The sequence below is a fragment of the Python bivittatus genome, unplaced genomic scaffold (assembly GCF_059951505.1).
Source record: "Python bivittatus isolate LINGU-HERP-01145 unplaced genomic scaffold, Pbiv_v1 ctg000640_np1212, whole genome shotgun sequence".
Taxonomy (NCBI): Eukaryota; Metazoa; Chordata; class Lepidosauria; order Squamata; family Pythonidae; genus Python; species Python bivittatus.
The window spans coordinates 1,011,072-1,027,860 of record NW_028277090.1 but is presented as its reverse complement, the minus strand read 5'-3'; the positions used below and the strand labels follow the sequence as shown (position 1 = coordinate 1,027,860).

At 40.6% G+C, this 16,789-nt stretch overlaps 1 protein-coding gene across 3 annotated transcripts in view; it reads right to left on the bottom strand.

The window, feature by feature from the left end:
• The window catches only part of XPO6 (exportin 6), a 46,801-nt gene extending 33,971 nt beyond the window's left edge, over window positions 1-12,830 (bottom strand). The window contains exons 1-4 of one of the 3 annotated variants that reach the window (XM_088150985.1): window positions 12,593-12,830; window positions 12,171-12,336; window positions 1,814-1,904; window positions 911-1,023 (exon numbers count right to left, since the gene is read on the bottom strand). In XM_088150985.1, coding sequence (XP_088007111.1) covers window positions 911-1,023; window positions 1,814-1,904; window positions 12,171-12,173 — 207 coding nt within the window. In that variant the 5' untranslated portion in view covers window positions 12,174-12,336; window positions 12,593-12,830. The remainder of the gene's footprint in view (window positions 1-910; window positions 1,024-1,813; window positions 1,905-12,170; window positions 12,337-12,592) is intronic. The other 2 variants (XM_088150986.1, XM_088150987.1) reach the window with 2 other exon arrangements.
• Window positions 12,831-16,789: the final 3,959 nt, after the last annotated feature.

Below are 16,789 nucleotides of genomic sequence, written 5' to 3'. Positions count from 1 at the left end.
TGTTAGGGTACAACATTTCTCGGTTCCCCATCCAGTACGGGCTTCTGTTCAGCCTCTACAACCCAAGTAAAGATGCTTGAACAAAGTCATTACAACAACACCAGGATGAAAGTCTTATTATCTTAATTTTACGGACCAACTGAGGTAAAGAGATGTCTGTTAAATACTAATTTATGTATGTGAGATAATACCAATTTGCATCAGACTACCAAATTTGCACAACAAAAGTGATGCTGATTGCACCAAATATATGAACTGCTTTGGAAAAACTAGATGTTGTCCATTATTGGGGGAGGAAATCCAAGCTAAATTTTTGTCCACTGAATCCAAAGTCCATTGGATGGCACTATAAAACTAAGGTTTTACTGTTATGAGAAAGCAAGTTTCTCTTAAAATGCAATATATAAATAAGAACTGACTTATCAACATATTTTATTTGCACTGATCAACAAGTCTGGGTCTGCTAAAAGAATCAAGTCAACAGTAACCAGAAGTTGGCTGGAGGCCAGAATTAGATGAAAGGTGAAACCAGAGATTAAAAAATAGACAAATTTCCCATTGCTGCAAAGTGTAGCCCCTATCATCTTACCAAGTGGTTCTTAAACCGTTTGACCCAATTACCCCTTTTCCCAGTTTCAAATAGTGTCATTACCACCCTCCCCGCCACAAATAAACCAGACTCTGTTGTTTTACACAACTGTCTCAGCAGCAGCAGTCCCAAACTGGACCCCTGATGCACCAACAAGCAATTACAAATTCATACCACCTACGATTTACTGTCCTACAATTTACTGTAGAGGGGAACTGAACCAGATCAAGGCCAATGATTGCCACCTAGGGTTGGTTCACTGAAATCAAAGTCCTACCAGGAGTCCATTCTGAGCTTGATGATCCTCGACTGGTATCTCACCTCAAATACTGTTAAACTATACATCATGACATAGTCATTTCTTGTGCTGGACAGGAAATAGAGGCAGAATCTCCAGGCACCGACCTGCTGAGCAAAGTTATTCAGGAGCTCTTCTGGATAGATAAACAAAGTAAAATAAAATAAAATGTGCATTAGAATTCAGAACAAGAGGAGGGGCTCCACAGGAGAAAGTCATTTCTGTATCCCTCTGTTTTATGAGAAAAGCCAGAAGCTCTGGCCCAGAGCTATTTATACCATTATCTACATTTAAGTTACTATCGATCAGAGATTCTAAAAACTTCAGCCAAAGACCACTGAGCTTAGAAAAAGAATGACTGATGTACAGTAACACTAACCACAGGACACACTTATTTTTAACCTGCTGGTGTTGAACTCTTAAAAACTCGCTTTTCATTTGATCTTGTTGACGCACTGGGATAAAAAGCCTTGGTTGATCTAGGGCCAGTTCCGCAGAGCCTGGTTGTTTTCAATTTACTTTTAGCCCACTCCTGCTCTAAATAATAATTATTCATCAAAAAGAATTGAGAGAATAACAGCAGCCTCTCATTACAGTTCATATCCCACTTTCATCAACCTTCTACCTGGTGACTGCCCCCAAATAATTGCCATGTACCTAATCTATATTCTCTGGCACAGAAAGTCTTTTCAAACAGTCTGCCATTGGCTGGCAGAGAACCACAGCCATGGGAATTATTGCATTAAAAAAGGGGAAGATAAACATTTTTTAAAAAGGAGAAAAAATGTGGAATATTTTGGAAGTGTGCACTTGAATTTGTTGTCCTCAAGGGGGCTTATAAGAGTAGGCATGAAAACAAAACGACGTGGCTTTAACTCTGAAATTTGGGGCAGAATTTGGAGAAAATGGGAAAGAAGTAAGCTTACCAATTTCACGCTTCCTCTCGTTTGTAGTGCAGTTGTGGAAAAACTCCGTCATTAGGCTCTCCAAGGCTCGGAGTGAGGCCTCTTCTGATGCCTGCCAAAGACATTTTAAGAGAAATATTCACACTTGGAATGTTTGCAAAATGCAGTCTTATATTGTCACAGAAATCTTTTATGCCTCTCTAAAGGCTGTCTCGGCTCAACATCCACCTACAGCTTTACCTGGCTCCACTGACTGTCTTCTTCAATCCTAATACTGCCTCCACCCAAGTCCCCAAGGTTCTGAGCAACAACACTCAGAATATATCTGCTGGAGTTTATATTTCAAGCACATCTGGACGTTCTTTGCAGAGCGTTCAGAGGTTCTGAGGCAGACAATGTGTGTGCATGAAATGGATTCAAGGTTCCTTAAGGCATACAAATGAAGATCTTGAAGACTTACAGATCAGAACGGGGTACATCTGAATAAAGGAGGGCATGAAAAATGGCACACAACCGCAAAGTGACACAGACATCCTAGCTAGACTTCAGGTAGCTGAACATCGGAACAACAGCTAAGACTGTTTTTTCAAATGTCATTTGGTAAACAGTGGCTACATTTTCAACATTTCATGGGTTCATTTTACATTAGCAAAAGTGAAAATATACTCAACACAAAAAAACATAGGCTTCTTCAACCCTGTGACCTACAGTTGTTTTGGACTGTATTTATTTATTGCATTCTTATAGTCTTCCAACAGTTTACATCAGAACAACACAAAAACAAAACAGTGTAATAAATTCATAGTATCAAGCTGCAGTTGCATAATACTCAACTAGCATCTGTGGTAAGAGTTGAAGTGTATTATAACTGGAAGCTTCAAATTGAATAAGGGTGCTTCAACTTTAGAAACATACAGGAATGCTAACTCTGAGTCCATCTGCTAGGTTTCCCCAACTTCCACAGGGTAGGTTTTATAATGACAATTCTCCTACCTTTATCAGGATCATTTGCACTCAAATTATTTAGGAAAAACTGAATTTAGGCTGGCTTACTCATTGCAACTTGTATCTTAGCAACAGACGACTTAATTTTCATCTTCTCTTCATAGTTTTAAAATAGAAGGCACTTCCTATAAGGCTATCTATTCAGAGATCATTCCAGGTATGGAAAGAATGGAAAACTATCAAACCAGCCAGCATTTTAGGTTCAATTTTAAGTTCTCCTTCACAGAAACTATTCTTTGAAAACTCAGCTTTTAAATAGAAAAACAGAGTAGCCCTACTTTTTTATCATGCTTTTTGTAGTTCTCTCCAGTGGTTTATACACTATCACATAGTCATTATTACTGAGAATATTCTTGTTCTTTTCTGAGTTCCAGCTCAGCTTGAATGTTTGGACCAGATACTCTGGTCTGCCACTTTACACTGGAAAATGGTAAAATCTGAGGTAAAGAATGGTGATGTTGTCATGAAACATGTCCGTTGCAGCAACAGCCTAAAAACAATTTTAAGTTGCCTTCTGAATATCTGTCCCGGTAGATACAGCACTAGCCAATTTGGGCCTTTCTGGCTTGGTTGACAAATGAGATTGCACCACTTCTATCACCTTTTCTTATCTACAAAACAAGCTCAGCTCAGCTGCAATCTTGCTTAGGAGGGATGATCTGCCAGGCCAACAATAATACCCTAGCATTTCTCTTTCATTTGCAGAGTAACACTTTTTATGCATATTCTACAGAGCTGCCAAACCCACATTTGTTGAAATATTAAGTAATCCTGCTACAGCCTCTTCTCTATCTCATGCATGATGCCAAATGTTTATAAAAGGCAAGAACCGTCCTGCTGGATCAGGCCAAGGCCTCTTTGTCGAGCATTCTGCTTCACAGGATAGCCAACCAGATTTTCTGAGTGCTTGCAAGCAGGAGATAGAGCCCTAGACCCCTCTCACCACTGTTTCCCTGCAACCAGTACTTGAAAACACAATGCCTTTAACCAGGACAGGATATTGAATCTTCAGGACCAAGAACTTTGACAGACCTGTCCTCCAACAATTTACGTAATACTCTTTGGAAACAACTGATAACACATACAGTACATATAGTACACAAGGATCTTTGGAAAAAGAAATGTAAAAATTATTCCCAAATTATTCCTTGTATGCTACTTTAAAGTCAGCATTTATGATTTCCCTCTTCCCTTCAAACTTCATGCAAGATTAGGCAGTTATTCACTAATATCCTTGCCTGCAAACTATTTAAAAGAGTTGCGGGGGGGAGAGATAAAATACGCCATTTTGATGTATGCAGATAATGCTTTTTAGAATGAAAAATACATTCGATTTTCTATATTTGAACATCTATACAGTATTTCAAAACCTGTCTATTTCTTCCCATTGTCTAATGAATTCAAGCTTCTTCCTTCCAAGCCTGTAGCTGGAAAGAGGATATTTTTAAAAAGTTGTACTGTAATGATTTTCCATGTCAACACAAGCTGTTATCCTTACTGACTCCAATTAGCTGGTCGGAACAGCAAGAATTCTGCAAGAATAGCTTTGATTACAAGAATAGCTTTCATGTAACAGGGTAAATCCAACCCAATGTTTAATTACACAAGGGTTTAAAACTGAGAGAAACACATTAATGCTGGTGGTGATGAGCAGAATTCAAAGCCCACTAAGTACTGGTGACAATGCTAAACATTTATTTATCTAAGCTTTTTACAATAATCATTGGGATGGTATGTATCTCTTCATTTAGTCATCATCTTCCATCCTGCAAGTACAGTGGTACCTCGGTTCACGAACGCTTCTGTTCACGACCAATTCGGGTCACGAACAGCTCTGTTCGCAAAATTTTGCCTCCGTTCGCAAACGCCGGATCAGGTGACGAACAGGATCCGCGGCCATTTTCCCTCCCATGACACGTGGTCGCGGCTTCCTGGAGGGGGACTCTCCCTCCAAGCAATAACCGCCTCCCCACCCGCCTTCCTGTCCTCCACGCCAGAAGTCGCATCAAGCAAGGTTAGCATTCTCTCTTTGTACTGTATTTTGTGTCATTTAAAACAAAAACAAAAACATATGGTTCAGAACGGATTAACCGTAATTACATTGAACCTTATGGGAAAATTTGATTTGGGATGCGACCAAAAATCGGGTCGCGACCAAATTCGGAGGGGTCAGAACGGATTAACCATATTTACATTGAACCTTATGGGAAAATTTGATTCGGGTCACGACCAATTCAGGTCGCGACCAGAGTCGCAGAACGAATTAAGTTCGTGAACCGAGGTACCACTGTACCTTTGGCTGAGAAACAGTAACTCAACCATTTAGGAAGCTTGCAGTCCAAACGGGAATCTGACCACGCATCTCCTTAATTTAAACCCTATATACTCATTATATGATCACAATCCTCCAAATGGAAGTAACTCGTCCTATCCCACCAAAAATATTTCTACAGCCAGAAAAAATTCCACATCCAACCTCTTGATTGGTTACAGTTTCTTAATAATCACATAAGACTTTCACCAATGGATTCACAAGTCTTCCTGACCCGGAATTTTAGAACACATTTTAAGAATGTCTGCAAGATGGGATCATTATACTGTTAGAAGTTTCGAAAGTTAAGATTTTTTTTTTCCTGAGTCCAGCAGAAAAGAAACCTTTTAGAATGTCTATTTTATTTCTATAAGGCAGTGTTTCTCAACCTCAGCAACTTTAAGATGTGTGGACTTCAACTTCCAGAATTCCCCAACCAGCATGGCTGGCTGGGGAATTCTGGAAGTTGAAGTCCACACATCTTAAAGTTGCTGAGGTTGAGAAACACTGTTATAAGGTAATCATTTACTGTGTTATCTAATCACTCTCTCCACCCCATGCTATAATCTTTTCTCAGCCCTGAGTAACTTTTATAGCACTTTTCAGGGCAGAATACTTCACAACTCCTATTTAATTTCAAATAATATAATTGAAAGCAACCCAGCAATCTTCATGACTGAAGCTGAACTTCTGCCTAAACCCAAGATTCTATTCACTCCACCGTTAGTTTTCCACCTTGAGCCATGCCAATGAACAACTGGAAGCGTCACAAATGTCAGAGTCTTCCTAGTTCACTCTTTTGGCTTGAACATAAACTTAGTGGTTTTAATCAGATATTGCTGAGCAAGATTGCACAAATTTATGACTCCTTTTGATAAAAATAGCATTTAAAGTGTTAAACAAAGACAGGCTGATAACACAACAGTAAGCACAACCAAAGTATTCTGTTCCTGTTTTCAACCCAATATAAGAAACTTCCTTTTCAACCAATGTAATGAACTTCCATTTTAAAGAGACTGAAATCTCTGCAAAAATCAAAACTCGTTTTCAGAATGAAGTAATATTGTGTACAATATTTACAAAAACAAGACCGTTAACAGAATGGCCTTAAAGGCTAACATTAAATCGAACTATTCAGGGAGAAGGAAACTGCCCTTTAACTATCTCTCTTCAGCACATTTTTAGGCCTTTTTAAAACAGGTCACCCTTCGTCTTTCTTCAAGGAGGTTATTATTGGAAGATAAACTCATAAACGAACACTTGTGGTTCGTAAGTTCATACACAGTAACAGCTTGGAACGCAGCAGAAACAAACAAGAATAAAGCATTTTTCATGTTTTGATTCAGCATGATATAGATGAGGTTTGCCTATAGGTGGGTGTCTCAGAACCACTACAGCAGTGTTTCTCAACCTTGGTGGCTTGAAGATGAGTGGACTTCAACTCCCAGAACTCCGGGAGTTGACGTCCACGCATCTTCGAGCCACCAAGGTTGAGAGACCCTGCACTACAGCTATGAAAATCTATCTCTGAAAGTGGTTGGTGTTGCTACTATTACCTTATCCCACCTTTCAGACAGGAGCTCAAGGTAGTATATATTTGTCTAATCTTGGTGAATAAGGGAAGAAGAGCTCCAGAGAAGGATCCCAAGAATCTTAGCACATGCGTGGTTCATATGGGAAGAATTTAGGCTCATTAAGCTGACTTCTCAGCTTCCCAACGAAACGAAGAGCATAGAGAGCTTTGACAATTATCCTACTTAGCTGCTAACAGGATGCAAATTACACTTAGTTTTGGCAAGGAAACTGCACGATCTCTAAGGGATACTGTAGCAGTCAGATCATATTAAAGTAAAAAAGAAAAAAAAAGTACTGCCAGTAGATCCAACTCACTGTGTCTGCTGCTGAAAAAAGTGCTAAAGCCAGTCTGACCAGGTTTTAAAGGATTTGAGGAATCAGGTTTCTCACAGAGGCACAAATGCGATTTATATCACAGCTCATTAGTTGTAAGATGAGAGGTTTGACATGTTCTCCAATATTCCAGGTCAAATTCTTAACTGAAAATTGCATTAAGAAAACATAAATTGGAGATTTCCCCATGTTGCTGGCATTATGTTTTCCTTCAATTATTTCTGGTAAACGCAGTGCCTCTAAAAGATAGATTATTCAGTGACATAAGAGCGAAAATATTCAACTGCATCATGGACTCACAATTTTCTCCTTAGTCAGTCGTGATCTCAGATGCGTCAATGTCAACAGGAAATATCGTGAGGCTTAAGAAAGAGGTAATGCTTCTGTTACCTGGACAAATGCAGAGCTTGCAACACAATGCTGCCAAAGACAAATGGAAGACTGAAAACAAGGAATTTGGACAAACTGGAGTCTTGAAGAAGTTTAGCAACGAAAAGGAAAAAGACTAAAGTAACAGAAGCCAGTTGAACTTCCAATTAGAAAAAAAAAGCTCCCTGATTATACACACTATACAAAAATACACTCATCGAGTTTGGTCAGACTGAAATTGGCTTCTTCCATTACTTTTATCCACTACTTTTTCCTACAAAAGTATATTTATGGAAGTGGCCAGTATATGTAGTACATCATAGTACTTGTAGACAGTTGGAGATCTTCGGTGGACAGAGTCACTGAGTGCGTTGTTAGGCATTATTCTTTACCCAAGACCTAGTTTGAATGTGTGGGCGGAAAGTCCCTCTTTCTCTGGTTTGAGGGAAAGCTAGTCAAATGTAATCCATGATTTAGCACCACAAGTACAGGGAAGAAGGTGTCCTTATAAAACATAGCTTGGAAGAGAAACAAAACAAGGATTTAATTTTAGATGAGCAGATTTCTGGCTCGTCACTGCATATGCCGCAATAAAGCCACACCAATACATTATAAGCAAAAAGATACATGAAGCTGAACTCCCTATGGGCTTATTTTGGCTCAAGCACTACTTTGTGAATTGGCTCAAAGAGGCAACGAAAGACACACCTCCCTGCTTTACCAGTTTCTTCCCAATTCTGCACTCCCCAAGCTACAAGGTGCACTTTCCAATGACTAGTGCATTTGTGCAGCCTTGATGTTAGCATCTGGTCACATGGGAGGCAACACATCACTCATCAACCTCATGGCAGGATGTGATTCGTGTCGTCATATGAACTCCTAAAACCCGCAGCCATCCTCTTACAGACCTTTGTCTTCTCAACTGAGAGAAGCTGGAGGAGACAAGGCTGTGAATCTTCTCCCTCACAAGAATCCAAAGCAGTGGGTTTTCATTTTGTCACTTTCAAAATGACTTTGAAAACAATTTTATTTCAGCAGCTTTTTCTCCCCACTGGGGCCTAGATTTATTTATTCTGCCTCTCCCTCTACTGTATTTATGGCCTTCATAACAGTTGCACTGTTTGACTCTGTTATATTTTGCTTCGTATTTAGTTTTCATTTCGTAAGAGATAAATTGCACAAATAAATAAGTTACCTTAAACTGGCATCTGCTTAGAAAGATGGGGATAAATAAAATAACCTTTATAAATGTAAGCCCAGAAATATTACTAGGCCCCAAGCTTTGGCTAGTCTGCTGAGGGCTGTCCCTCCCTCCACCAGTTTTTTTCATTTCAATATTGGACTTCTTTCCTTTGGCAGTTGGCTCAAGTCTACAGCCCACCTCCTCCTTACTTGTCTGCCTTAAAAAAAAAACAACCTGTGAATGAGTACAGATGAGTAGCAACATGAAGCTGAAATAAAGCTTCAAATACCAAAAAAAAAAAGATTAAATCTTTAGAAGCTAGTACCCCATAGAGGCTAAAACACTTCTTTCTGAACCTGGAAATCACCAGTTCCAATTTCAGCTCTGCGATAACCTCATTAAAATGGCTTCTATTAACTTGATTCATTCTTTTCTCCATCTGCAATATGAAGGTAACAGTACTGACCCATCCAGAGACGATATGGCAGTATGGAATTGAAGTTCTGCTGTGAAACTTACCATCTCTCAGCTGAATTTCACAAGACCATTCTGGAGATCAAAGGTATACCACCCTGAGCTCTATCAAGAAATTACTGGAAGCATTACAGCACATTGCTCAGGGCTATGTGACTGCTGTAGTACCAAAATTCCATAGTCCCACCTACCATGACAAGTATTCCACACTTCTCAAAGAATCCCAGGTTCCCTATTTTAGGCTCCACAACTTTGAACTGGAGGCATCTGCCAAACCTGTTAGCAAAATCCTCACCCTTTTTGCTTCTCAGGAACTTATTCTTGTCCTGCTTTTTTTTTCAAAACCAATAGGCCCCAACGATCCTTTCTAGCATTCTAAAAAATGCAGAGATACACAGCAAGGGAAGTTTGGAGAAAGACCCTGCTTCTCAGGTATGGAATCCATTCCCTGGTGATCACATCATTTTGATTGATCAGCATGGCCAGGCAAATGTAGAGACCCTTAAATATTGTCTTCATAGAATCATAAGATTACAAGGGACCTTGGAAGACTTCTAATCCAACTTGCTGCTCAGGGCAGAAATCCTCATATCATCCCAGAACAATGGTTGTCCAATCTTTTCTTGAAAGCTTCCAGTGATGGAATACCCACATCTCTAGAAGGCAGGCTGTTCCATTGCTTAATTGCTCCCACGGTCAAGAAATTCCTCCTTATTCTGAGTTTGGATTTCCCTCTGCTAAGCTTCTACCCACTGATTCTTGTCCTACCCTAAGGCATTATGGAGAATAAATACACACTGTCCTCCCTGTGACAGCCTTTCAAATATTAGAAGACTGCTATCATGTTTCCCTTCCACTTTTGTTTTTCAGGTTAAACATACCTAGTGCAGTTCAGTGAGGAACAATCGCTTCCCATGTTCTCAACACTATACCTTTATTGATGCAGCGCAAAATTGCACTCTCTCTTTTGGAAGCTGTAGCATGCTGCTAGCTCGTGTTCAATCTATATCAGAATACCCAGATCCTTCTCATAAGATCTGCTGCCAAGCCAGATTCATTTAGAGAGAGAAAGATTTTTTACTACACAGTACATGCCTTTTGTCTTCGTTCTGAGTATTTGTCTTATAGGGAAGAAAAACTCTTGTCAGATAAATTATCAAAATAATACTAGTTTTCTGCTATAGAATTAAACCAACCAAACAGCATGATTCTCTTCTACCTTGAAACATAAAGAAATGAACCAAGAGAATGAATTTGTATGACTCAAATTGTGCAAAGGAACAGGAAATGCAGCGGCAATCAACAATTTTAAATATTAGATTGATATAAGAATGCATCCAGTAAGCTTCTGTGTGTTTGAAAAATGAAGCCACCTATGAACATTATTTTAAGGAAAAGCAAAATATAAAGATTGAAAAAGCAATGTTACCTGACCACTCAGAGGCATCTATACAGCTGTAGCCAAATTTTTAAAACATAAAATATTTCTTTGGCATTGCTAGATGATGACTTAATGAATGACAGAACAGCCTCACTTGCTTGATAGTCTCTCCTATTATTGCTAATCCTACATCCATGCCTTTGTGAACCATTGTATCAAGTATGTATTTTTTTAACTTATGAAGGAAAAAAATATTGCTAGAAACACATACAAAGAAAAGATGGCCTCCTTTTGATCAAACTTGGAACTTTTTTGCCCAGGCTATAGAGCTGTGAGAAATGCAGAAGAGCAGAAGTATATAAGAAGAGTATTAATTTGCACAACAATGCACTGGAAAAAAATGGAATTTTCTTAATGGGAGTGATGCATTCAGTTTTCAGACAACGTAGAGCTGCACATCAACTTCTCTTTAGATCACCTGGAATCTCAAGCAACATTGCAATCTGGTAGCTCAAGTCAGCCTTCACAATACAAAATCCCAGATGCCTATAATTGGCAGCTGAAATATAGTAAAAGATGAAGACTGAAAACAACCCATTAAGGTTGTAGCTGAAGTTACAATGATGTAACAAATCAACCTGGGAAATATTTTAAACAATTTGAAGATACATGCCTGAATATTTATTGCCTAGTCATGTTTAAAAAAGCAATGCTACATTTTCAGAAATCAAAATACTCAAATGTATTGCTTCTGTAATGTAGCAATTGTAGAAAATATAACTAATCTTCAGCTACTACACAGGTACACCAGATATTTTTTAAAAAAATTATTGGCACAAATACATAGTTCTCAATGTTAGTGAAATTCACCCTTCCTGGGTCTGATATGGCACATGATGCTTTTTGAGATATGGGCAGGCACAGCAAATAGTAGTAATATGGAGGTTCTGGAAACCTTTAAATAAGATTTTTTCCCCCCAGAAAAACATTTTGAATCCTAACAGAAATCATCTTTGACTTGGCATGTTTATTTGATCTACATTTGATAAGCAAAGCTGCAACGTAAGCCATTTTCAACATGTGGAATTCACAGTCTAACTGTGGTTTTCAGATTGGTTAAAAAAAAAAAAGAACAAAAATATTATTAAACTGGAATCTTGAGCCTTTTCAAAGGGAACTGGATATTATAGATGGCAGCAGTTTTACAAATGCATGCACTGGGACTTCCCCCTCAGGCCCTGCCCCTCTATGAAACATCCTTTCTTAACCATAGCCAGTTCTATGACGCCAGCTGACCAGGAAGAAAATGAGCATCCCGAGCCACAAAGCCCATGAGTGTCCAAGTTTCTTTGTTAGCACAGGATCAGCCTCTGAATCTGTTCTTGCGATGCACAGCCCAACTGCAGGCACGCCGTTATCTAAGGGTGGCATCTATCACCGTAGTGTGACCAGTTTATACTGCACAAGCCCAATCAACTAGCAAAGTGGCGTGGAGGCATCACTGCTTTGGCATACAAGAGGCTCAGATAATGCCCCACGCGATCCCGGGGCAGCCTGGGGCAATCGTTCCCCTTCCTCCCCTCCACGTCCCCCCGTCTGTGCCACGAGGATAACCGCGCAGGAATGGTTCACAAAGCGGCTATAATGCAGAAGGAGAAAGAGAAGCCATTGCCCATCCTTATTGCAAAACAGGCTTCTGACTTCTGACCCCGCACTGAAAGCCGCCCCAAGTCACTTTTAAACTTACCATGGTTTGTTGGGAGGTGTCCAAGATTAGCAGGATTGCTTGGCTCTTAGGGTGGGTTTTTCCCCCAGCTCAGGTCATGGTTTCTCGGGAGGACTTTCTTCCTCCATGAGGAAGAAATAGAAATAAAATAAAGGCCCCACGACGCTGCCTTTGCCTAGCCTCGGGGCTTCAGGAACCCATCAGACAGGGAAGAGAGACCGCTATTAAAAAACCCTCCACTTCGCCCAAGGTTTCATTTTAAAAGCAGCAAATGGAGAGGGGGATTAAAAGGAAAGGGGGGTCGGCCTACAGGGGCCCCTCCCATGGGTGGGGGGCCGAGGCTGGGTCGAGGGGCCTCCAGTGGGGGGCGGGTCTCGGGGGGCAGAATAACGAGATTTCCTCTGGGGAGGGGGCTATGCGGGAGGGGGTCCTGAAGGGGGTACCTTTCTTCTGGGGCGGGGGCTGGCTTAATGGGGGGCTGCGCCTCGGAACCGCCTTGCCCTCCTCGCTAGCGCCCTCCTCCTCGCAGCCCCTGCCTTGGCAACCGCCCCCAAACCCGGACGGGCGCCTCCGCCTCTCCTTCTTCCTCTCCGGCGGCGGGTGGGGGAAACGGCCCCGCCCACGCCCCGCCCCCTTCGCCACCCTCCTCGGCCTCGCGCTCTCCCTCTCTTCCTCTCTGCCTGCCTGCCTGCCTGCCTGCCTTCCTTCCGGAGTCCAACCGCACCGGAAGCGACCCGCTCAGCCGGCCTCCCCAAGGGCGCGCGACCGGGGCCCTGCCGGAAGTGGGGGTGGCGCGGCGAGGCGGGCGCGCGGGCGCGCCTAACGCTCGCTCGCGAGGCGAAGCCCCGCCCCCACCTCTCTCTCTCTCTCTCTCTCTCTCTCTCCTCCTCCCCCCCCGCCGACCTGGCTGAGAAATTAACCCTTCAGAACCAGCTTCCCGGGAAGGCACTTTAAAGGAGCTCGCCGTGGGCATGCGCCGTGGGGGTCTTCAACATTTTCCCGCCAAAAGGGGCGGGGCGGGATTTCGCCATGAGCCTCAACTTGATCGAGATTTATAATAATAAAAATAAATAATAATAAAAGAAAAATGTTTTAATAAAGTTTACTAAAATAAAGAAAATATTTTATTATTCAAATAAGTATAAAAATATTTATAAAATAAAGTTTATTATTACTGTTTAATAGTCTCAATAATATTACAACTATCAGTTGAATATATTAATTAAAATATCAATGTTAAAATCGATTAATTAAAATATATATATCGAATTATTTTATTATATATATTTAATATATTTTAATTAACTATATATTAAAATAATATAAATAAAATAAAATATATTAATTAAAATATTGATGCTAAAATATTAAAATATTAAATAATAACATTATTAGTCTCAACATAATAGTGTTAGTTAAATATATTAACTAAAATATCGAGACTAATACTAGTTAAAATATTAATTAAAATATTAAGTAATAACATTCTGCTCAATAATATTACATTATGAATTAAATATTAACTAAAATATTATGAAGACTAAAAACTGTTATTAATTACAATTTTGAGAAATTAGACTAAATTTCAGCCTTGGATCGAATGGAAAAGTGGGGTGTCGACTGAATAAATAAATGTAAAGACTTCTCATATGGGCCTACAGGTAGTCCTCGCTTAATGACCCTAACCGGGTCCAGCAGCTTTGTTGCTAAGTGAAGCAGTCATTAAGTGAAACATCATGTGACTGTGCTGACTTACAGCAGCAGTTCCAGCAGTCCCCAGTGTGGTCGTTAAGTGAATCACCTGTGGTCGTTAAGCAAGACATCACGTCACCGCGACTTGCAACACCCTGCCAGCTTCCCCATTGACTTTGCTTGTTAGAAGCCAGCTGTGAAGGTCTGCAGAACTCACTAAGTCGCAAACCAACTGCGGGCTGGATTTGAATCACCCGCTAAACTAAAATGTCATAACTTGGCTAGTTTGTGGCTCCGTGCAGTCTATAAACCCAGCCTCACTAATATGGATTAAAACTGAATGCAATTTTTTTTGTCGTTAGCCGCCCAGAGTCACTTGTTTGAGATGGGAGCCACATAAATGGAAAGAATGAATGAATGAATGAATGAATGAATGAATGAATGAATGAATGAATGAGTGAGTGAAACCGGTAGGCCACCTGGGTGGCTCATCACAATCAAACCAAGAAACAAAGGAATTACAATAATGAATAATAATTTACATTATTACATTTTATATACCCACACGCACACGTATGCATATGTATATTAATATAATGAATTACAATAATGAATGGATGAACAAATAAATAAATAATAAACACACATTAAAATGACTGAAGGAAGGAAATTTAAAAAACAGAGTAAGTAGGCTGCATGTTTTTATAAATACCTGCCCTCACGTTTGATTGTGGAAAGTGGCTGGAATTCAATTCACCTAGTTGGGCAAAAGGCTGAAAACACTTGTCTTTTCAGCTTCTTGAAGCCTGCACGCTCATTTTTTCGTGGTGCCTACCGTTACTTGGACTAGAAAATAAACCTTCTGACCAAACCAGATTCACTATCTAGATCAGTGTTGTCCAAACTTGGCCACTTTAAGATGAGTGGACTTCAACTCCCAGAATTCCCCAGCCAGCATGGCTGGCTGGGGAATTCTGGGAGTTGAAGTCCACTCATCTTAAAGTGGCCAAGTTTGGACAACACTGATTTAGATCCACATCCCCCATTTTCACCCTTAGTGACCCATGGAAAGGGGTGAGAAAGATGAACCCTGCTGCCCAGAAGCTTGGCTCACCTCGCTGCTAAAACAGCAATTCAAAAATGTGCAAATAAGCAAATGTAATCCCAGGATTACGTTAAATAACATTTGCCCCTGGCAAATACCGTATCATGGAACTGGAGGAGGACTTCATCAGAGACAAACTGATTTCACTGGATTCACATAACATGCCAGGCCAGGGACCAATTCTTGCATCTATCCATCAAGACAAGTCGAAGAACACCAGCACTAAGAGTGCGAGAGAAAGTTAGCATATTGTTTAGGAGGTGGCCATGACGGCAGGACTTTGTAGTTTTGGAGGGATGAAACATGTCACGAATTTCCCCGACGCCCAGATGGAGAAGAAGAACATCCTGTGCTGAACATTAGACATTGCATCATTCTTCCCTCTCTTCTTTTTCCATTTTTATGCTTAGGGATTGCAATCCTAAGGCTGCAAAACTGTAGTAGAAGTTCTGGAATTTAGGCGAGAGAGAGAAAATCTTACTTGACACAAAGTCAGGCTTTTGAAATGTTTGAGGGACTGTGGTTCTCTGATATTCCAAAGAGGAAAATGCTGGAGATAGAAAAAGAAAAACAGCATTTCATGAGGAAGCCAAGATGTTAAGTGAGTTGGACTCTTGAGTAGGTCTACCAGGTCCAGGGGAGCCAGTGTGGTAGTTAAACATGTTGGATTAGAAATCAAGAACTCTGAGTTCTAGTCCTGCTCTAGGCACAGTTCCTCTCTCTCATCCCTAAAAGCAAGAAATGGCTGAATTCACATCCAGCAAGAGGTTTCAGGCTAGATCTCAACAAACCCAATGGGTTTTTAACCCCTTACAGCTGTTAACTGATAAGGTACGGTACTTGTAATCTGTCTCACATCAGCCTACTGTACATGCAGAATATATACTAAGGAAAACTGTCTTGGAAGAAGACGAGCATGGTTTTAAAACTGGAGGAAGAAACATCAATAACCTGCACTATGCTTGATGACACTCGATGCAAATGATTGCAAGCTCTAGTAATGAAAGAAGAGCCATGGTGAAAGAAATGGGACCGAGATTAAATACAGTACAAGGAAGACTAAACTAGTGACAACAGGCACAGCGACCAGACTTAAAATTCACAGTGAAAATACTGGTGGATAGTTTCTGCCTTTTAGGATCAGTAAAGTCTTCTCAGCTGAGTAAAGGAACCAGCAATCAAGGAATATGCTGCAGACTAGCACTTGGTAGAATAGGCATGAAGGCCTTGGAAAAGATATTCGGATGCTAGGATGTGTCTATAAACTACAAAGATCAGAATTGCGGAGGCAATGATTTTCCCTGGGGTACTCTATGAGAGCAAAAGTTGGACTTTGAAGAAGCAGGATCCAACGAGTATTAACACTGTCAAACTTTGGTGTTGGAGAGGACTCTTGAGGATACCACAGCTACCCAGAAAACAAAGAAATGGGTTATATCAACCCAAAGTTCTCACTTGAGGCATAAATGACCAGGCTCTAATTATCCTACTTTGGACTTATGTGAAGACTTAATTCTCTGGAGAAGGCTGTAATGCTGGGAAAGGTGGAAGGAAAGAGAAGAAGAGGACAACCAGCAGCAAAGTGGATGGACTCAGTTACAGTGGTGATGGGTGCACCCTTGGAAGACCTGAAGGACCAGGTTGGGGACAGATCCTCCTGGAGAAAATCTATTTATGTGAACTCTAAGAGTCTACACCAACTTCATGGCATATAATCAACCAAACTCTCTCATGTGTAACTTGCCTCTGCATAACCAACCTGTCATCTTCTCTTTCCCCCCCCCCCGCCTCACCCCAATTTAAATCCTACATCAGTCTAGCCACTCTGTGCATCTAATGAAAT